A 23,314-nucleotide genomic window follows, 5' to 3' on the forward strand; every position below is an offset into this window, starting at 1 on the left:
AGGCGTGTGAGTTTTATTTTACTAGTTTCTTGTTGGAAACATGTAAACAGTGAAAATGAGAACAAATTGCCTAAACAAGTTGCTGGAAAGGTAAGAATAGGTATGAAACTCAGGGGTGATGCACTTGCCTGAAATGCACAGTCATGAGTTCAACACCAGCACCAGAGAGACAGGAGGGAAGGAGAGAGGGAGGGAGGGATGGAGGGAGAGAGAGGGAGGGAGAGAGGGAGAAAAGAAGGGAGGAAGGGATAGGGAGGAAGAGGGAAGGAGGGGAGGGAGGGAGGGAAACAGGGAGGGAGAGAAGGAGAGAGGAAGGGGGAGGGAGAGAGGGAGAAAAGAAGGGAGGGAGGGAGGGAGAGATGAACCTAGAAGACAATTGATTGGGAGATGAACAGCAAGGAGCAACATTTAAGGAGGGAAAGAGTCAGGCAGACGAATTTGAACAGCAAGCATCGCTCTTCCTAATCCATCAGAACTCACAGAACTGATCCCACATCTCGGAGCCTTTCCTTCACCTCTAACTTGGACGTTTGCTGGACCTTCCTCAGCATTGTCCACAAGGTCAAACAGGAAAATGTCTACTGACGCCTTAGTTCTTTGTTTGTGCTCAACAAAGAGCATCCGTTACCATTACTCATTGTTCGTTGCAGCCGTTTGGAAGAATGGGAAAAAGTACAATTAGTGTTCATGCATCATTAGGCTGAGAGACTATTACTATATAATTGTTATACTTTGTGTGGGCTGAATTTTAAATGAATTCGTGAGACAAATGCACTTATTTGTAAACATTAATAGTTAATAGCTAAGCCAGCCAACCCACCACAGAAAGGAATACATGGAATTACCTATTAACCCCTACATCCTTACAAAGATGAATTCAATTCTGCCTGGTCTTGAGGCATGGTAAAAGTATTTACATACATTGACTCCAAAATTCAGGAAAGGAAAATGAGTGTTAATTCAATGGATGTGATACCAATAGCGAAATCATAAGCATGTTTCTCATAGCACTTGGCGTTTGCTGGGGAGTTCTTTGTTGTTACTTTTAAAAAGCATTCAAATTATTTAATTTCAGTACATTAACCCACATACAATTCTTCTCCAAGCAAACCCATCATATGAGGTTCTGCTTAGTTACATTTTGCATGGAAATTCTCCTTGGACCCCTATTACAGAGACCTCTTACCCTTCAGTCTGTGGTATTGTAGACCTCTGTCCCAAACTCAGTTATTTCCTAGCAAATTTTTCACGAAGTTTTGTGCTCCTTCTTTGTTCCCTCCATACTGCACATTTCCTAAGCTACATCACACCACCTGACCTCCTGAACGTCTACGGTTTTCTCACGTGTCTCCTGCAGAAAGGAGCAATAAAGAAGACATCCTTGAAAAGGTGGGGGGGAGGTCTGGAGAGATGACAGCAGGTAAAAGTGTTTATTGTGCAAGTGCAAGGACCTAGGTTCGAGTCCCCGTAACACAGTAGCTCTTGCATGTGTCTATAATCCCAGGTCTCCCGTGGGGAGATAGGAGATGGACACAGGAGCTTCCCCAGAAATGCAGAGGCCAGCTAGCCTGGAAATCCTGTCTCAAACAAGGTGACAGATGAGGACCAACACCAGAGGCTGTCTTCTGCCCTCCACATACACACCACAGGGCACACACCGGCATCCACAAAACAAGGACAGAAAGGGAGGGAAGGAGGGAAGGAAGGAAGAAGGAAGGAAGGAAGGTTCTTATAAAATAACTTCTTTTCAATGTGTTTCCCTACTTTTTTATTCACTTTTTAATATGCATGTATTTTTATATTTTTTTGCAATTTAATTATTAGTTTTATCTTTTCTTATTTTATCTATGGATCCCAGTTCCCTCTCCCTCCCGTTCCACCACAGACCCCTCCATCCCATCCCCACCCACTCCCCAGGGAGTCTATAATGAAGGCTACCTGGGTGGCTTTTAACCCCGAAAGGGACCATTACCAGCTTACATAAATTAGAACTGTGGAGGCAAACCAGGACTTGTGGCCAACAGAGGTGTTGTCACCTCATTAACTTCTCACAATCTCTCACAGTGGGGCTGGGACACTCGCAGCCTCCGCTCCTCCAGAGACCTAAGTTCAGTTTCCAGCACCCACAACAGACAGCGCACAACCGTCCGGAAGTCCACAGGCTCCGGGGAACCTGGTACCTCCATGGCCATCCGCACTCACACGCACGTGCGGAATACACATTACCTACACATAAGTAAAAACAGAAAAAAAAAAAAAACATTTTATTTTAAAGATCCCTCGCAGAAGATTCCTACAGATAATCGGAAGACTGAATTCCCTGGCTTAAATTTCTTTTAATTTACCGGCGTATTCCTGTTACTTTGCTATTCTGGCACAGAACACCATGCATAGCCGTGTTCCTAACGTAAGTAGGCATACTGCACGAAGGGGACCAAACTCACGAGTCTTACCCAGAATCCTTGGACGGAATGAACACCCAGGAAGAACCGCTCTCGGGGCAGACGTCTTGAATCCCAGTTGAGGGTACCTATAAAAAAGGCTGCCGCTGGAATGCAAAGAATACCATCCAAAGCACAAGACGAGCTGGCAGGCCAAATCTTACGCCGTCCTACACGTAAAAAGTTTCAGAACCTGTTTCCACATCAACAAAATAAATCCATCTTTTCTGCTTTGTTTCCTTAAACACAACTCAGCCCTTATGTTAGCAGAAAGGGGAGAAGGCCGAGACAAGGTCTCCCAGGCTGGCCTCGAAAACGTGGCGATCCTCCTGCATCAGGCTCCTTCCTGAGTGCTAAGGCGCAGGCTCGAGACACCACGCCTGATTACCATTGCCCAGTCTTCATTCCCGGGTCCGCTGTCTCTCATCGCCGTACGAAACCCAGGACACACGCTTAAAGTGGAATTTCAGAAAAACAAACAACAGATGACCATTAGTGAGAATCAACATAAGAGAGGGGTATTCAGACCAACTCTGAGGGAGATTTAAGTGAGCATAAGAATCCAGGGAGTCATGCTACTGGCCGAAAGTTCAGGCATAGGTGCTCTGGAAGGGGCCCTTCAACACCAGGTGAGGATTTACCTCAAGGGGCAGCCAGAGCTCACCCGGGGATTGCACTTTGTTCTGTGGAGTTCCCTGGGATTCAGAGAACCCACATAAGTGAAAATCTATCTACACAATGACCGCTGCTCGCCTGCCAGAGCCGTTGGTGAAATTAGTACTGAAAGGTGATGTTGACATATGCCTTTCATTCCAGAGGCAGAGGCAGGTGGATGTATGAGTTCAAGTCCAGCCTACTCTATACAGTAAGTTCCAGGCCATCTAAAGCTTTGTAGTGAGACTTTGTCTTGTACTGAAAAGTAAGGTCACTGTTAAAGAAATCAGCCACAGAGGTCAATTAATTACCTTTTCCCCAGACCACCTAGGACAGTACTAAACCAATATTTCAGTCTGTGTTTTAGCCCTGGCCAACCAACAGATATGATTATATAAATCTCTAGAGACTAGGGGGTCTGTGAGCTTGTAGCAGCGTGGTGGGACTCTGGTATGGTTCTATTTCAAGATGGAGACAATGTTGCTTTTCTGTGTGTTTTCACAGCAGAAAGAGATGAATCCAACTCTCTGTCCCCTTATACGGGCTCTAGACCCATTCATGAAGATTTAGACTTTACTATCTGGCCCTCAAAGGTGCTATATCTAAATATCACCAAATTAGGAGTTAAAGTTCTCCTCTGACTTTGGGGACAGAGTATTAAAAACCATTCAGTTATTAGCATAAATTGCTGTTCATTATACACAGCCCCCCCCCCATGTGTTAGCAGCCGGCTGTCTGTATATTCTTACTAGCTGGGAGAGCTCACTGAAAATTACCAAGTCACTAATGACAGACATGAAGAATGATTAGTATAAACATATCTACTAGAGCTTTAACTTAATATTTCTTTATGGGTTAGAAAATCTTTTGGTTTTGTATTTCTACTTCTTAGTAAAACTTGGATCTTACAATGTGCATATGGTATGCAGTCATCCTTCAGTGTGCGGGGAAAATCACTTCCAGGGCCCTCTGGGAATATAAAATTTGCAGATGTTCAAGTCCCTTATTTAAAAAGGTATAGCATTTGTCTAGAACTTGTGCATGTCCTGTCCTATACTTTAAGGCATCTATTGATTACCCAATACAATGTAAATACTGTGTAAAAATGGTCATTATACTGTATTTTCAAGGAATAAGAGAAACATGTATGTATCTACTTGACACAACACAGCTTTGGATGAAACTAGTCTAATATTGATTTCATAATTAGGATGTGCCATTTCAGAAGCCGTTTTTAATCTCAATTATGTTCAATATGAGACTGGTTGAATTCATGGATATAGAACCCAAAGCTGGGGAGGGCTAACTGTATGCTTATTTTATAAATGTTTGAGTACCATACTATATTCACTTACAAAAAAAAATGTAGCAATCCTAACATACAATACCTCACTGTATTATTTGCAGTCAGAAATGTCTGTTGCACAAAACAGATTGTGTTTTTCATTTTTAGCAAATAAGCTAGCAGAGATTTCTTCAGCAGATGATCTGGATGTGCTAAGTTGAACTATATGAAATTGTAGCTTTGATCTTTTGTGTGTGGTTGTATCTTACTCTCAGACACACAGCCCTGTGGCCCCTGGACTTTATTCTAAAAGTAGGCCTGGATGTCTCCTTGACAGCTTTGGTAGAGATCGCTCTACTGCCTTTTATCCAGGGTTCCCATCTTTGTCTTCAGTCATATATGACTTTGGCCTCTTCGAGACTCAGTTTCCTCACTTACGAGATCAGTAGACCGTAGGTTTAAAATCTCCTAGAAACTTCTTAGTTTAGCATTCCTTGTCCGTCTCTTGACTACGGCATGCCGCCTGCAAAAGTCCAGTTGGGGAACACACAGTTGAGTTACACAAAAGATGATGTGGTTTTCGGCTAGGCTACATTCGTAGTTACCCTCGTCCACATGTGGCCACAGTCCACGTGTTAGACATGGTGAAACATCTGTTGGATGTGCTTCCTGCTCATCAATAAATGATGTATCTGTCAATAATGCCTGAATCCCTTCTTCCCCTAAGTTCTAGACACCGTCCGTGTCCCCGGTGATGATTGAAAGAGCCCACCAATTCGCAGATGTGAGGTTACATTGTGAGACCACAGACATCCATTTCCTTATCACAAGCTACTAATTAAATAACCACCAAAAGTGATGGTGTCCCACCCTCTCGTTCCAATTCTGTTGTCTGGAGACTCTTGTCCTGGTGCCAGCCATGAGATGCTCACCAGTCTACCAGAGCCGGAGTACTGGAGGAGAAATGGGCATGGGGAGGACAGGACGTGGAAGCAGGGGGATCAGCTCAGGCTAATCTACAGCTTCTCCTCCGTGAGGCTGGTGCCCATACTGTGTTGCAGAGGGAGGGAGGTTCCGATCAGATCTCAGCTCTGTGTGGGATTTAGAGAAAACAGCAACAAAGTTCCCTGGAGGGCGCTGTAGCTGCTTAACAACTCTCTGGATGAGTCTGTGACTATCCCCAAATGAATAGTGGAGATGCAGGATGAACCCCCGAGAATCCTAAACGTGTGTGAAGAAGACTCACACATACATGAGTTAGCCTGTCTCTGCTAACTTCCTGCTTCCTTTTTCACTGTTTTTACCGGCTTCCTTCCTCTCTCATTCATCGGGAAGGCCAACCAAGCAGCCTGCCTTCTGCAGGAGGCTATGATTATTGTTGGGATTTAGAGAGGCGTTAAGAGGACATCCAGTGGACGAATCGTTCTAATCTCGAATCTTTGCTTTCAGCCTACAAGGAAAAAATGAAGGAGCTGTCCATGTTGTCACTGATCTGCTCTTGCTTCTACCCAGAGCCCCGCAACATCAGCATCTACACTTACGACGGTGAGTAGCCTGCAGCAGACACCCCTACTGCACAGTTGACAGGAGTCTGAATATATGTGCCTCTCTCTCAGAGCCCCTCACAAATTAGATGAGCATTTTATAGATCTCCGGCCATTCGGTCCTATTGATTTGCCTATTGCTCACAACAGTCTGAAGTCAGTGCTAATGACACTGCATTAATGTCTGTTGAGAGGCATGGCAGGCTGGTCCCCACAGTCCTCATCCACATCCTAATCAGCAGCGACAGGATGTCTTTTCCAATAATGGAAAACACTAAACCACGATTACTGTAGATCTTGATTTACAAGAGACTATTTTTCTGCATGGATCATTCAAGGAGCAGAAACCCTTCCATCACCACTATTTCCCTTTGTGCAATACCCATGTTTTGTGACTAAATGAAAACAAGCTAATAATGATAACCAAATTCATACGTAAAACGGACTTATGACTGATGTCACAAGCAAAGAGGGACTAAGTAGAAAATAACGTAATGCCACCTGAGACGGTTCAGGCTTAAAATCCCAGCACTGAAGGAAGAGGGTTGCAAGTTCAAGGTTAACCTAGAGAACATAAGACCTTGTGGCAGAAAGCTAAATAACACTGCAGTTAGCATGACCATTGACTTTATTTTCTGTTGTGTGTTTTTTGTTTGTTTGTTTGTGGGTTTTTTTGTTGTTGTTGTTGTTTTGTTATCTGAGAAAGGGTCTCTCTGCATAGTCCTGGCTGTCCTGGAACTTGCTGTACAGAACAGGCTGGCCTCACACTCAAAAGACCCTTCTGCCTTTGCCTCTCGAGTGCCAGGATTAAAGGTTTGCACTGTTGTCTCAAGCTACCGATTGACATTATCTAAGTGCAACCTTTTAAGTTTGCTTTATGCCAATTCATGGTGATGAGGCTAGCTTGGTCTCATTTCTGCATCTTCCAGTGTGTGCATGGCCCCAGGCAAGAGGACACTTAGCTCTTTGAACATCATTTACTCTCTCCTCCTAGGATTTGTGGGGAGGGTATTTCATGCCTAAGAGCTGCCCAGGAACTGTTCCGTCCTTATCGACTGTTAGTAAAAACCTCACCTAATTCAGCCATTAATGGAATCAGAACAGGGTAGTTACCTGTGCCAGATCTACCTGTGGCAATTTGATGTATGAGATGCTCATTTGCAAAGATCGTTAAGAAGTTGTTAAAGGGCAGGCTCCCAGTCTTAGGTGCCTCATAGTCTATTTAAGAATGCAGAGCCATTCTTCTTCCGGTGCTGTTCTGATGACACAAGCATTAGAATGACTAATTAACTTTCCAGAAGCAGCCGTCTCTGCGTGCACGAACGTAACCAATCCATCTCCAAACCAAAGCTCCCACTAGAACACACACGGCATGTCCAGTTCCTGTAAGTTCACTGAGTTAATAAATCAGCTACATAGATCTGGGTATCTGTCAGACGTTGCTGTGAGTAGGGATCCGGCCGTGTTTAAGAGGCTGTAAGATCTGTGCTGTGCTGGCACTGAGATCCAGTGATGAACTCAGCATGGTCCTTGCCTTCCTGGGACTTGGGGCTCTACAGGAAGAGTCTTGAAACACACAAGGAGAGCACCAAATTGTTGATGCCCAAGGGCTGGGGTGGTTCCCACCGATTTGGGACTGGGAGGCAGGAAAGCGAAGCCATGTGGCTGTTTGAAGCCCAAGAGAGAATGCCATGCCACCCAAGTACCACTTCAAAACTACTCAGTAAGACCTTTGTGTTTCCAGAATGTTCACGTGGCCTCATACTTCTGCCTTGACGGTAATTATCTGATCAATACAGGCATCCCATAAAGTTCTCTTTCCAGAGTGTTCAAGAAAGGGCACTGCCCTGCATCACAGTAAGAGATTTGGCAGTTGAGTGTTCGAGAATCCCATGGGGGTCTCTGAACCACTCTGGAGGGTAACAAGAGACACCTATGCTTGAAATATTAGGGACACATAACAGTAGCTTAATCCCAAACAAAGATCAGTGGACTGAGACCAGAGGGTTGAGGTGTGGGGTTCAAACCAAAGCGCTAGGCTAAAAGTGACCAATGAAGTTTTAAAGAAATCAGTAGGTTTTCCTACATTGAGAGCTACGGAGTCATAAATGTACCCCCAAGACATTGCCTTATTACTGTTTGACGTTATAGATTATTTTAGATTATAAATGACAGCACAGGATTAAAATATGATACTCAGCCTATCAGTCATATTACACATGATTAAAACTTGAAAGTCTAGTAATCTCCTTGTTAGTATATATGCCAATAATAAGCATGGCTAACAATTTTCTGTACTCTTTTGTTTAGATAACAATTAAAAATTATATGTGTTTACAGTGTACATTTTTAAAACATGTGTTTGTGGTTGTGAGTGCTCTGTCTTCCTGAGCGTCTGCACAGCAGAAGAGTGTGTCAGATCCCAGTATAAGTGGTTCTGAGCCAACGTGAGTTTGCTGGGAATTGAACTCAGAAACTCTGGAAGAGCAACCAGTGCTCTCAACCACTGAGACACCTCTGCAAACCCACAGTGCGCATTTTTGAAATACAATACGCATTGCATAATGACTAAACCAGGTTGGTTAACATATGTTTATCTCATGTGCTACCATGTGCTCCTGCCAAGAACCAAGTCAGAAAGAGTAGATTAAAAATGCTTAGACCACTGATAAAATGGGTGTTATTCCGTCATAAAAAAAAAATAAACGAAACAAATTTGCCATTTGCAGGAATGGGTGTAACTGGAGATCATTTTATATATATATTAGAAGGGATTTTTAGGAAGAAGCAGACCAACCAGAGAGAGACAAAGAAAGAGGGGCGGTTGGTGTACAAATATGAACAAAGTGCATGATAGGAAAGTTGGAAAGTTCATAATCACACTCGTCCTTCTGTACCACGAACGAATGCTAACGATTTTAAACGTAAAAACAGTGACACACCATGTTGTTACTATTACCACTGCAGATCACAATTGTGCTGGTTGAGTTTTTGTCAGCTTAACCCAGTCTAGAGCCACCTAGGGGAGGGAAGCAGGTGCCATGTGGACAGGCCTACTCAGCAGTTTCTTAGGAGGGCCCAGGCAGCCTTGAATTGTGTGAGACAATCCATGGAAAGGAGGTGTCCCTCCATGGTCTCTGCTTCCGTTTCAACCTCCCTCCACGTTTCTGCTTAAGCTCCTATCCTGGCTTTCCCTCAATGATGGCCTGTGGTGAGCAATTGTAAACCAAACACATCCTTCCCTCCAAAGTCGCTTTTGGTCATGGTGTTTTGTCACGGTGACAGAAAGCGAGCTGCTCGTACACACACTCCACTCGTGAACATATTTTAACTGTCCATCTGAAGTTTCATACTATTTGAACAACATCGCAGGCACATCACACTCGGTATGTATGCAGACAGGCGATCTTTGCCTTATGCTTGCTCTTACACAATGCGCTCTGGGTTCATCCATGTTGTTGCAAATGACAGAAATTGCTAAATTTATCAGCAAAAGCATACTGTTAAAGTGTGTGCACTGTTGAGCTGTGGGAGTTCATGTATGTTGGAAATGAGGCAGAGCTTATTATCTTTGTGTGGTGCTGGGTTTCCATCTCCTAGAATGAGATGCCTCTTGCAATTGCTGGACCCCGGGTCATTAAAATGGTGGCTTGATTCACCTGCCCACTTAACACTCTCCAATGTCCCTCCCGTAGATATGGAGGTGAAGCAAATCAACAAACGAGCCTCTGGCCAGGCTTTCGAGCTGATCTTAAAGCCGCCATCCCCCATCTCGGAAGCTCCGCGAACTTTACCTTCTCCAAAGAAGAAAGACCTGTCTCTGGAGGAGATCCAGAAAAAGCTGGAGGCCGCGGAGGAAAGAAGAAAGGTAACTTTCTTCATACATTCTGTCTTGTTTGTTTGGTTTGGTTTTTAGACACTGAGTTTCTCTGGGGAGCCCTGGCTGTCCTGGAACTTGCTCTGTAGACCAGGTTGGCCACGAACTCACAGGTTTTCAAATTCTCTCCTTTCTTCCTTCTTCCTCTCCACTCCAGTCCACACACATACACACACACACACACACACACACACACACACACACAGCAGGCAGAGATTCCAAGAGACAATGATGCCTGAATGGACCACTATCCCAACACCTTTAATCTCCCACAGTAAGATACTAAGAAAACCGTGAGATTTGAGGGCAGGCGCTGGAGGGATGGCTCAGTAGTTAGAGCACTTACTGCTCTGATAGGGGGGGCCATGCTTCATTCCTAACACCCACTTCATGGGACTCATGGTACCTGCAACTTCAGACCCAAGGGGACCTATCGCCTCTGCCTTTCACAGGCATCTACATACGCACGCACATGCCACCCCCACCCCACCACACACACACACACATAATTAAAGATAAATATTCTGAACAATCTGAGGGCAATAAGATTTCCTAGCGAATCCGTGTATTGAAGAAGCTCTGGGTGTATCTGTCCCAACAGGAGGCATTTCTCTATTTCTCCCCATTGTCTTCTCTCACAAGGCTCATGCTTGCACTGAGCTTCCTTCCCACTCGCTCTATCATGATGTATTTTAGACACTGAGAGTGCCCTGCACACACAGTTTTATAATATGGATGAAACTCTGCATTGTAATTCCTTTTATGTTGTCTACAAAAAAAAAAAAGTCTGCCAACGTATTAAACAATATAAACCATTAATATTGTTGTAAATGGGGAAACCGAGATACTAATCCAAGCAAATGCACACAACCTAAGCTTTCCTTACCTTTTTTTCTGTCATTTGTAAGTGTCACCAACTGTCTTGAAGTGCCTGTTGCACTTGGGGAAATTTATGTTCTCCTTCAGCAGAGGTATCCTCTATATAATGGGCACAGCACAGCACAACACGGGAAGGCATATACATGGGACACATGTGCACACATACATGTCCAAAGTCGACACAGGCTTCAGAATACAAAATCGGTGGCTGATCTAAAATTGATGTTCAGAAAGCACACGTATGGCATTTCCAACTACTGAACTTAATTCACAGAAAGTGGCTGAAAGAAAGAAAAAACACACAGTGATAATAAAAATTCACTAGGTGTTAATTTATAAAACTCCCTGAGGCAACTAATCAATGGTTCTGGTAAAACTCCTACACCCTGGCAGCAGTAAACTATTAACAGTCATTTAATCAATGAAATCAAACTAGAAAGTGACCCTGTAGCCAAAGGACACTGACAAATAGAATCAGCCAGAATTTTGATATTCAGGAAAAAATGAGAGAACTTTTTTTTTTAATGAAATATACCATTACGTTCCTTGTGCACTTTGGAAATTTTTCAATGAAGAACTCGCTGTGTGGATTATGTTCTAGTAACAGACTTTTAATTAGGAGAAAGTACAGCTAATTAAGAGCAAGTACCAACTTAAACATTCATCCATCGATTTTGTTTTTCTGTTAGATTGCACTGACTCAATTAGCACTCCTGTGAAAACCCTGTTCATTCTCTTTAAAGAGCCTGAAGCAGAAATATACATCTCAGTAAATGTCCAGGTGGGGGGCACAAATAACCCAATCCAGTTGTGCTAACTAACGGAGACAGTGGGTATAGGATGGAAAAGTCCAGGAGTGGCTGAAGAATAAGGATAACTCAATTGAGATAGTGCTGTGTCATCTTCCAAGGCCAACATTTCCTTCTAATTGTCTTGTAATTGATCTAACAGCTGGGCACGTTTAGTTACCCTCAATACCCAACCACTTTCCATCCACACGGCATCCCCAGGTAGAAACAGAGCTTCTCTTCCTTGCAACCCGGCTGAGGAGATACAGGAGTGTGATGCTCAAACTTGGGCCAGTCACCCACCTCTGCCCCATAGAGGTGGTTAGGCAATGTCTGGGGAGGGGAGGCAAAAGAAAATCAAGGCCTCATCAGAAAAAGATGGGGTGGAGCTTAGAGACACCAAACCGCAGGTACCATAGTTCTCTGCAAACCTGTAGCGTTACTGTGCCAGCTAGGATGATCATTTAGCTCCTACGCTATTGAATACGGGTAGCTCTTTTGCCTGCTGGCATCCTATGTGGTTGTTTTTATGTAAAGAGCTGTGAGTACATGCCGCTACGTAAAACTGCATTACTAGTTAGAAACACAGTTAAAAAATGCTAAAAAATTTTTAGTGGTCAGATTAAAACAGAAACATGTTAAATTAATTTTATTAGTACTCTACTCGTGTTTAAAATGCTATACCAATGGGTGATCAATAGAGAGATACTGGAAAACAAGACATTTCCCCTTGTCATACTGTTTTAGTCCAGAGGGTGGCTCACTCCACGGTGAGTTACAACTATACTATCCATCAGCAGCCGCTCAAGTGAACAGCCCCGCACACTGGCAGATATGGTAACTTTTATAAGCAATGGAGACTGCCCCATGCTGTGATTTCCTGGTTGCGTTATGAAGGCCAGCACAGGAACACGTAGAGCCTGTGGCCCCACGCCTTCTTCCTGGCTTCCCATAGTCTCTGTTCACAGGCTGCCTCACCCTTATGACGTACCAGGTGTGTGTACCACACCTCCCTTCCCAGCACGTAGATTGATTGATGTATCATATTTTTATTTGCATTAACTACTTATTTGACGTTAGCCTCCATTAAACTTCGCGCAGGTCAAGGTGTGTGCTAACAGTGTCTGGCTGTACCACTACAAATTTTTACTCTTTTAAATGAATAAAAAAAAAAAATTAGGTTGCCTGTCCCTGGGAATCCAGGATCCCTCTGTGGGCCTGGGCCCCGAGTTGTGCAGACAGGGCCCTCCGAAGTCAGGGCTGGAAGGCTGCTACCCAAGTATCTCCACAGGGGATTGGATGTACTGTGCAGCTTCCCTAAGCTTCCTGGCAGCTTCCCCAGGTCCCTAGGCCACTTGCACACCATCACAGCACTGGCCATGTGGTGAATAGCTTGGATGGAACTGCAACTTCTAGCCAGAACTGATGCTCCGTGGTTAAGCTTATTCTAACAAAGCTTATTCTAAAAGAAATGTAACTTTCTCTTGCTTTTTCTCCCTTATTGACTCATCTCTGGCAATCAGTGTCTATTTTTTTTTTTAAGTCTTCATATTGCAACTGACCGCATTTGGGAATGTGTGCCAACACGCTGGCCATCCAGCCACCGTGCCCATTCATTCAACATTCACATAGCAAGAGGATGCAGAAGTAGGCTTCCACACATCCCCGAGGGGATGATGCAACACACTCTGCTGTCCTCCCTCCCACATGTCCCAGTGTGGGTGACCTGTGGTCTGGCCGTCTTCAGAAGACCATCCCAAGAACACTGATTATCAGAGTGTCCCTCTGTGCAATAGCTCCTGCCCTTGGCAGTCATCTAAACTCTGCCTTCTCCTGCCCATTATCCTAGCTTGCTTTCTGTGGCTGTGATAAACACCATCACCAAAAGCATCCTGGGGAGGCAGGGGCCTGGCCCTTTCCACTTACACTCCCAAGTCAGACCATCATCCCTGAGAGAAGTCAGGCCAGGAACTCAAGCAGGAACCTGGAGCAGAGACCACAGACGAATGCTGCCCAACAGCTTGCTTAGGTTGCTTTCTTATACAACCCAGGCCCACCTGCTCCAGAGAATTATCACCCACCCACCGTGAGCTGGCCCTCCCACGCCAGCCGTTCATCAAGAAAATGCCCACAGCCAACCTGATGGAGGCAGGCGATTCCTCAACTGAGATTCCCTCTTCCCAAGTGACTTGCTTGTGTCAGGCTGACAAAACCCAACAGGCACTGTCCTCTGTGAAAAGACTTATTGTGAGGAGGAGGAGGAAGTTAACTCTCTGCACACATAGAAGGAAAAGGCATTGCCTATCCCTGCATAAAATTCACCCAGTCTGTTTTGCAAAATGTACGGTCCAGCAAAAAAAAAAATGATTTTACAAAGGAAAGTGATCCTTGGTTAACACTGCTGCCCTATAGTACATTTCATAAATATTTTAAATATAAAATGGTCTTTGTCGTAACACATAGAATAACCAGGGTGATAAATAATAGATATGTAAATAGGTGGAGCCAGCTAAAACTGGCTTGAAGAAAACATTAATATTGTGAAAGATGAAAATTTAGTGATACTTAGGACCCTGTTAAGACTGTACACTGAAACAGATTAAAAGGCTCCCACTCAAACCCATCCAGTAAGGGTTAATCCATGTATTAGCCCCACTGCTCAGTGAACTCTAAGGACCTGTGAACCTCAGAAAGAGAAGTGAGTCCTTGTTCTAAGTGAAAGGATGCGGAAGGCAGCCATTAGTAGGCAAATCCTGTCCTGAACAGCTTCCCTTGTAGCTCTAAAGTTTTAGGATGGGTCCCTCTTGTTCCCTTACAAAATCATGCATTTACCAGACCACAACTTCTGTGAGGTCAGGGCCAGACGCAGTTTGCACGGTTGCCAACCCTGTCACAGTGCTGGCTTCTTCCTTATGGGGAGGAGCCTCTAATTCTTGCAATAACTCCGGGACACGTGACCTTTCCCTCCAGTGACGAGTTGTAGCGACACACAAACACAACTCTCAGTTTAAATGGGGGATAATAAGATTATCTTCAAGTCAGTTATGAAGCACAGTTTCTGGTGTCCCCAAATATGAAGCCACAACACGGTACAACTTGTAGTTAGGCCCTAGCTCTGCAATACTCTGACACTTCACGCTGAAGTTCCTCCTAATCAGTCTATCCGGAACCATCAGGCAAGTGCATACTCTTCCGGGGATTGTCAGCCGCAGCTGGCGTCTTAAGTCGGTAAATGGCACGAGAGGGAATATAGGGGGGAAAGGGGAGTTCTTCTATACGCACAGTTCTGTACTCAGGAAGACAGCACGCTTTCATGGTCATAAAATCTTCGTATTGGGGTTTCCCTGGCAAGCAGGAAGGGCACACAGACCCTTTTTCCTGTGAGGGAGCCCTAGCAACTCCATCCCAGGCTTCAGAGCTCATCATGAACCTCCAGGTCTTTTAAGTCTCCTTCTGTACTTGCAGCTTTTGAGCATGAGCTGAACGCTGGGGTCTTTGTTTCACGCAACTACACTCAACCGTCAGACTCTTTTTGCCCTTAGCCATGCCAACAATGTTCTTTCAGTATTAGCAGAAAGTCTGGTATGTACAGGGCAGCATCCACCCTGCTACTAATGGGAAGGATACTTTGGAACTAAGGGACTTAGTGTTTGACGAAGGGCTCTGGGTGTCAAGCAATATATCCCACAAACGATGAAAGGTGACAGGAAGACAGAGTGTCGGGAGTGTGCATACTTCAGATGTAAATGGGGGCCTCTACAGAGTAGTCTTAAATCTCTCATGTGTATGTAAAGTAGAGTTTTATAGACCAGTTAACTCAGATTTATCATCCAATTCATTTGTGCAGTAATTAAACTCTTAGACTCCGTGATATAAGAGATGCTAATTAACCTCTTTGCAAAATGTTCAAGTGTTCCTAAATGGACAGTAACTCTTCTCCCTGTCTCGTTTCCGTTGCCTTCGTCTACCTCCAGCATCGTCATTCCAGGGATCCCGAGTTCTATGTGAGGTTGAGCACAAAAGGTGCTCACGGGCAATCTGCCTCCGTTTCTCAAACTGTGAGGTAGACAGGGATCTCCCATCCCCCGATAGTACATTTGAATGACTCAGCTCTGTGTTTGCCTTGGTTTACGTCTGCCTTGTACCAGCTGCCCGCTATTGCGCCCAATTCTCCATTTCAGTTCTCAGAGAGCTTCTTCGTCAGGAACATCCCCTCTGCCGTGGCCCTCCAAGGCCATGACTTATCTTTGAATACTTCACACGCAACCATGTTTGCCAGGGTGCAAATCTCCACCTCTATTCAAACCCACACAGCCCACTGACCTCCCTGCTAATCTGCCCAATCACAACACAGAGTAGGAACGCCTCACAGGGAGAACTTTACCCCCCCCCCCCACATAGGTAGGAATATGCTTCCATTTTTCCAGATCACGGTTCCCGCTCATTCTATGTCCCATTTTGTATAATGTTCTGAAGTTACTGCTTATTTGCTCACTGATACAAATACTGGAACCAAAGCCAGTCTTCTCCCTAGATGGTCCAACTGCAAGACTGAGTCATATTCACGGGAAAGTTGGTTTCTCCAAGGAATAAAGGCAGGGATGTGTTAGGCAGACGGAGCTGTCAGCTCACTGCGATAATGGAGTCCTAAGTCTGACTTTCAGTAGACGTATGGAGAGCTCAAGAGCCCCTAAGCTACCATCTACTCAAGGGATGGTTAGGACATCAAGTGCCCAGGCTGGGAAGATTCCTCCATGGGTAAAACGCTTGCTGCACAAGCTGAGGACTTGAGTTCAGATTCCCAGCATCCATGTAAAATTACAGGCACCTGTCTATAGCCCTAGTACAATGGGGTCAGAGACAGGTGGGTGGATCCTGGGGCTCCCTGGCCAACTAGTCTACAAAATGGCAGGCTCCTGGTTCAGCAAGAGACCACGTCTCAAAAAAAAAAAAAAAAAAAAAAAAAAAAAAGAAAGAAAGAAAGAAAAGAAAAGAAAAAAGTGAATAAATAAAACAGAAATAGTTGAAGGTTACATCCCAATCCTACCTCTGACCTCCACATAGGCCTACAAACGGGGAGTTTGATACTGTAAGGTATGGTGGCTCAGTCCTTCAGTCTTGGCACTCAGAGGCTGAAGTGCCAAGTAGGAAGACAACTGTGACCCTACCAGCAACAGAATCACTGGAATTTTCAATCAAAAGCAGAGGTTCCTGGGGCCCCACTAGAGAGCCTTGGAATAGGTCACAGCAGGCAGATGCTGGGTTCTCTGCCATTATCCAGCCCCCAGTGACCAGGTTTGCAGAGAGCCTCACAACCTGCCGAAGAGAGAGAATACACACACTAACATCAATGGCTCTGCCCCACTCCTGGCGGACCACAAGGTTCCAGCAATTCCCATGGGTGTCCAAGTGAAGAGTGACAGCCAGAATCAGGGTTTCCTGCTGGCTTGGCTAAAAGGATCCTAAACACTAAATTTGTGTAAATGTTTTCAAGTCTCTATGGAGTGTTATATGTGTATGCATGGTTTGTCGGCATGTATGCCTGTGCGCTGTGTGCATGCCTGGTGTCCAAGGAGCCAGGGGGAAGCATTGGATTCCCTAGAACAGGAGTTGAGGACAGTTGGCTGATACTGTGGGTATTGAACCCTGGTCTTCTTGGAGAACAGCAAGGGCCTTTACCACTGAGTCATGTCTCCAACACCAGAGAGAATTTATTAATAGCGAGTGGGAAAGGGGAGGGACAGGCATGAATACAAAGAGAAAGTGAATCTGATTGACAGGAGTTGAAGAGCTCCTAGAGGGCTCACCCTAGGGTTGTTCAGAGAACAGTGGGCTAGAGCCAAGGGCAGAGGAAAAGGAAGCCCAGGCCCCAGGTCCTCCCATTTTCTTCAGGTCCCACAGACGGTTGTGGTCCAGTGGCTCACTGCAGTCCTTCCTGCCACACAAATGCTTAGCAGTATCGTATTTTTAAAAAAAAGGAAGGGAGGGAGGGAGAGGGAGGGAGAGGGAGGGAGGGAGGGAACTCCTCAATGAGAGTTAATGCCATTTCTAAGACACCCTCAAACCCCTGAGGGCTGAAAACTCAGGGAGCCACATTCCCCACCAACACGTTCTAAAGAAAGCGCAACAATGCCTGTGGCTCAGCGCCAGCTGCCACTCCGCTAAGTGGGCATCCAGATAACTGGAGACGGGTGTGCTTCCTCCCAGTCCCAGGAGGCTCAGGTGCTGAAACAATTGGCAGAGAAGAGGGAGCACGAGCGGGAAGTCCTCCAGAAGGCTTTGGAGGAGAATAACAACTTCAGCAAGATGGCGGAGGAGAAGCTCATCCTGAAAATGGAACAAATCAAGGAGAACCGTGAGGCTAATCTAGCTGCTATCATCGAGCGTCTGCAGGAAAAGGTGAGGGCGCCAGACTGATGGGCAGTGGGGGCAAACCCTGCGCAGCACAGCTGGGGTGGGGTGTCCCTGCGCAGCACAGCTGGGGTGGGGTGTCCCTGCACAGCTGGGGTGGGGTGTCCCTGCACAGCACAGCTGGGGTGGGGTGTCCCTGCACAGCACAGCTGGGGTGGGGTGTCCCTGCACAGCACAGCTGGGCGTGCCACGTGCTGGGAAATGAGGTGAGGACAGTCAGCCTCGGAATGTTCTCATCGTGTGGTTTGGCTCTGTGACCTGACCCTGTGTTCTACAAGCACTGGAATGTTCCACCGGACAGGGGACTCAGGAAGGCTGGTCACAGATGTGTATGACTTCTGTACAAACCAATATGTTGTAAAAAAAAAAAAAAAACACCAAGGTGTAGATGTTTAACTGATTGTATTAATGCTGTAATACTTAACATTAATAGAAAACTGAATAACATTTCATCAAAACAATACATATATTTAATACAAAACTTTTAAATTTAAAGTAAATATTTTGTAAAGAAATCTGGAGCATGAGAGCATGGCAGGGGGATTCCATCACGTTTGGTGTCCTTAGTTCTTTTCCATATCCCCCTGTACACTTGCAAACACACACACACGCACACACACACACACACACACACACACATCTCCCAAAAGCTTCCCTTTGAAACAATACACAATGTAAGCTATGAAGAGTTTTGCTTTGTCCATTTCCAGAAACTGGATTAAGCTTGAAAAATAGGAACCCTGAGAAAGATACTTCTATACTTCTCACCCTCACAACTACATTGTGTGAGGTCCTGCAGAGGCAGAGAGATACTGTCATCCTCTGAGCACTGACAATTTACATTCAGACTCTTCATAATCCTCCTGCCTCAGTCCCAGACCTGTACCACTGTACCCAGCTAAAGTGTTTTTAAAAATATTATTTCCCCAAAACTCTTGTTAGTTAAATGTGTTCTTCATGAGTTTTTTAGAACACTGGCCGGGGAAGGGCGAAGGCTCCAGAACAGAAGTAAGACTCTGGGGCTGTGGAAGATTCGTGAACAAGTTCTAGGGATTTTGGCAGAAGCCAGGAGAGCCAACTTTCAAATTTAAAATTTATAAGCAGCTGCCCATGTCCTTCAGAGCAGCACCCTGTCTCTCCCAATGTCTCAAGCCAGACTTAGGGCTCAACCTCGATGCAGGTCACATGTGATAGCACCCAAACATGTGCTTACCCGGGATCCAGGACAGCAAAGCCCCCTTGATGTTATCTGCTTTCCTGATCTCGAAACTAGGTACATTTTCCTCAGTTAGCCCATCTCTTCAGAGGAGCTCCTTGCTTACCACCAGCAGCGGCAGTACCATGGACAGCAGAGAGCCGTAGTTGGAGTCTAGAACGATGGAAAAGCCTTCACTTCACAGCAAAGGCCTAAATAAATAAATTCAGTGCACTTGCCAGAGATGCAATATGCTGATCCCACTCTCTAACTCAGCCTCACCTTCAGTATCCATGGTGAAGTCTGTATCACTATGAGAATATTCAAAGCAAAGTCTGCATCACTAGCGATCTAGGCGCACCACCGATTTTAAAATGACGTGCGTGCATGCCTACAGCATATCCCTCTGTAAACTGTTTCGTGAAATCTGCATACTTTAATTAGCATTTCTTGAAGTGTTGCTTTTAACAAGCAATTAATATTTTATGCATTGTTTTTGTTGGTTTTTGGTTTTGGGTTTGGGGGGGGAATATTTTGTTTGTTTGAGGGGGTGGGTTTGGGTTTTTGTTTTTTTGAGACAGGGTTCTTAGTGTAAGTACCCTGGCTGTCCTGGAATTTGATCTGTAGACCAGGCTGGCCTCAAACTCACAGAGATTCACCTGCCTCTGCCTCCAGAGTGCTGGGATAAAAGGAGTGAGCCACCTCCACCTGGCTGTATCTTTTTCTTTACCCATCCTCTCCCCCTTTTTCTCCTAGTTGGACCTAACCTTACATACGTACATGCATGCCTGAAATTCCCCTGAAAATATCCAGCCTATGAAGGGTTTTTAATTAATGGGATTAAGCTTCAGCATCCCAGGAGATACCTAACCATCTTAGCTATTTTTCTATCATCATAAGGAAAGCCCCTGACCAAGACAACGTATAAAAGTGTTTAATTTTGGATTCATATTTCAAAGGCTTAGAGTCCATAAGCATCATTTTTGGGGGAGCCTGGCAGTACGCAGTCAGGTGTGGCCCTGAAGCAGTATCTTGAGAGCTTACACCTGGATCCATGAGCACGAGGCAGAGAGGGTTTAATTGGTTTGAACTGGCCTTTCGTATACGTTGGAAACCATGAAGGGAAGGGAGAAAGGCCCAAGCAGAGCAATCAAGCTGGAAATGTAGGGAAACACTCACTCCTCGGCTCAGGTTCTGAAGGGGCTTCACAAACAAGGTTTTAGGATGTCTTCTCTCTGGATCTCCGTTTCCCAGAGTGCCTGTAGGCAAGAGCAGATTCCTTAAGATAGTCTGCAAAGGGGACTAGAGAATTAGGATGGTGTGAAAACCAACAGTCTCAGAATTCGTACAGAAGTCAATATATTCAAATTTTTCTTATTAATCGTTTGACCTTTTGATCATAAACAAAGAACAGTGTTTTGTTGTTGTTGTTAATATTAGTTCAGGATTAGGGTGCAGTCCCTCAGTAAAAGGCTTGCCTATCATTTACCAGGCACCCAGCTCCAGGGTCTGATCACCATCGTGGAGTGGCACATGGGGAGGGATTGCATAGGGTAATAATAGGGTAATAAAGACACTTGGAATCTTCTCTCCTGTGATGTCTCTTGGGCCCACATTTTCCTTGGGAAGTAAAGAAGATTCCTTTAGGAATTCCTCTTTGGTAGATACCACACGTTGGTAGATACTTCTGACCAAACACGTCCAGCAAAGGCTGGGGGGGGGGGTGGCCTCTCCTAGTTCTCTGGCCCACGTGGACTGAGCTGTTCTGCCTTTGGTGTTTCCTAGGAGAGGCACGCTGCGGAGGTGCGCAGGAACAAGGAGCTCCAGGTTGAGCTATCTGGCTGAAGCAACGGCGGCGGCATGGCACGCCCCTCCCATAGTAAATCCCCCTGCCTATATTATAATGGATCATGAGATATCAGTATGGGAAGTGTATGACATGGTTTAAAAAGAACTCATTATTAAAAACAAAACAAAAAAAAAAACAGAATCAAAAATAAAATAAAATCAATGCGGTCCCTTTGCAGAATGTTTTGCTTGGTGTTTAAAAAAAAAAAAAAAGTACCTTGGATCTTATTTTGTAAATATTTACATTTTTGTTAAAAAATACAAGTATTGCATTATGCAAGTTATTTCATAATCTTACATGTCCTGTAACAGGCTTTCGATGTTGTGTCTTTCCACTGGATTCGCGAGGTTGGTTCTTTTTGAAGTTCCCCGTGTAGGGCTCTAGACCCTGCCCCTTTCATTCCAACAGAAACAGTAATGAGGTCAGTAGACAGTCTATGGTGCTAGAAACCCACCATTGCCTAATGACCTACATCACTTCACAATCTCTGAGCTTGACCAAGACCACACCTAGATGGCAGGTACCGTGTCTCCATGGGAACCTCCATACCTGTGGGCTCGTAAACTGCTTCCTGCCTAGAAACCACGAAGCCAGGCTAGGAAAAGTCACCAATCATAGCACCTACTTCTGCTTCCCGTGGGCTACGTGCCGCACATGTGTTTAGGTTTAGAAAGGGATGGGTGGGTGGGGAAGGCAGATGTGTGCTCAATCAGGGTAGAAGCAAAAGGCTGAACCTTTTACAGTGCTGAACACAAATGCAAGGAGCCCTGAGGTCGTTCTCCGTGAAGCGGGCTTACTTCTCTTGTTCGGTTCTTTTGGTGGAATGAGTTAATTAACGTGTTTGGGTGGCTTGTTTGTGGATGCCATGGGTGATGACCGTGCATTTTAAGCTTTTGCCTGTAGTACAAGCACATGATGCTGCTGGATATTTTTTCCACTTGGAGACTGTGAAGCTGGCTGTTGCGTTAGAAACACGAAAATCTCAAACACTGTGGACTTTCACTCCAGCTGGTCTTTCCTCCCCAGTGTAGGGCAACCCTGCCTATAAACAAAACCAAATCACTCCACCAGTGAAGCTGACTCAGTCGTGGGGGCTAGGCAGGGCGTCTGTGCCAACGAAAAGAATCAGCAGATACCCAGCATAAAATACCTATTGCAGTTTTGAAGTTGTTTTTCCCCCCCAACTCCCGAAGGTTGCTGCCTGCATATTTACTCTTCATTAGTGCTATTTTCCTGTATGTCATTGTGAGCAAGCTGTGATGAATAAAGAATTGGAGTTCTGTGAACTAATGACGCTCTGGTCTGGTCTCTTGGCCCTGTATGTTCCAACCCTGGGTGTTCAGATTGCAATAGGGTGGCTGTTGGACCTGGGCCATCTCGCAAGCAAACAGGCAGTAATTAGCTTGGAGGAAACCCATGGCCTGCCGGTTGACTTCCTTTGTGGAACAGCAGGCCTCTTCTTTGGGCAGGCCGACACAGTGAGGGGTCTTCAGCTTGTTTTCCTTAGCAACAGGCAGAGTGAAGGAGAACCCGCAGGTCCAGGCTGCCGTGCTGAGGAATCGAGCCTCATTCCAGGCCTTGTGGCGCTCCTGGCATCACCTCAGGTTCTCTCATGCTGCCCACAGGACACCCCCGGCCTGGGCCGTCTGTTAAAATGTGACTTCCCTGCCCCACCGCCAAACTGTGTCCTGCCAATGAGCACAGTGCACACATGGACACAGTAGGGTCCTGCCAGGGACCCAGATGGATATTGCAGGGCCAAACTAGCAGCATAAAGTTTGAGCAGAAAGCCATAAATAATTGAAAGAATGCAGGTTAATGAATAAGTAAATCATCACCCATAAGAACACTGAGTTTAAGGTTGAGGCCACCTGATGTCTATCTTGAATACCCTTTAGTGTGTGGGGGGATAATAACACTGTATAAAACTGTAATCAATGGTACATGCTCCTTTTTTGTTTGGCTGGACTGGAACTCTCTATGTAGATCAGCCTGGCCTCGAACCACTTTCTGCCTCTGCCTCCCAAGAACTAGAGTTGCAAGCCTACACACTGAGAACTTATCTCTAAAAAGAAAAAATACACACACACTTTTTAGAACTTTTTTAGATTGTATTTATTTTTGTTTTTTGTGTATGGATGTTTTGCCTGCCTGTATGTATATGTAACACATTATGCAGTTCCCCAGGAAGCCAGAAGAGGGTGCCAGACTGGGACTGGAGGTACAGGCGTTTGTGAGCCAGTGTGTAGGCTTGGAGTCAGACACAGCCAGGGCTGTTAAGTACTTGAGCACATCTCAGCCGGATGTGCATGCTTTTAAACATTGAACTCCTGCTTGGCAGAGGGCAAGCTCTGTTTCCACACTACTTAAATACAATACTTCAGAGCTTAG

The 23,314-nt window shown here is 45.2% G+C and overlaps 1 protein-coding gene across 1 annotated transcript in view; it reads left to right on the top strand.

Moving 5' to 3' along the window:
• Stmn2 (stathmin 2) overlaps positions 1-21,103 on the top strand; it is a 43,171-nt gene extending 22,068 nt beyond the window's left edge. The window contains exons 2-5 of the mRNA XM_051196664.1: positions 5,830-5,925; positions 9,620-9,792; positions 17,676-17,867; positions 20,860-21,103. Coding sequence (XP_051052621.1) covers positions 5,830-5,925; positions 9,620-9,792; positions 17,676-17,867; positions 20,860-20,919 — 521 coding nt within the window. The 3' untranslated portion in view covers positions 20,920-21,103. The remainder of the gene's footprint in view (positions 1-5,829; positions 5,926-9,619; positions 9,793-17,675; positions 17,868-20,859) is intronic.
• Positions 21,104-23,314: the final 2,211 nt, after the last annotated feature.

This window comes from Phodopus roborovskii, unplaced genomic scaffold (genome assembly GCF_943737965.1).
Source record: "Phodopus roborovskii unplaced genomic scaffold, PHOROB, whole genome shotgun sequence".
NCBI lineage: Eukaryota > Metazoa > Chordata > Mammalia > Rodentia > Cricetidae > Phodopus > Phodopus roborovskii.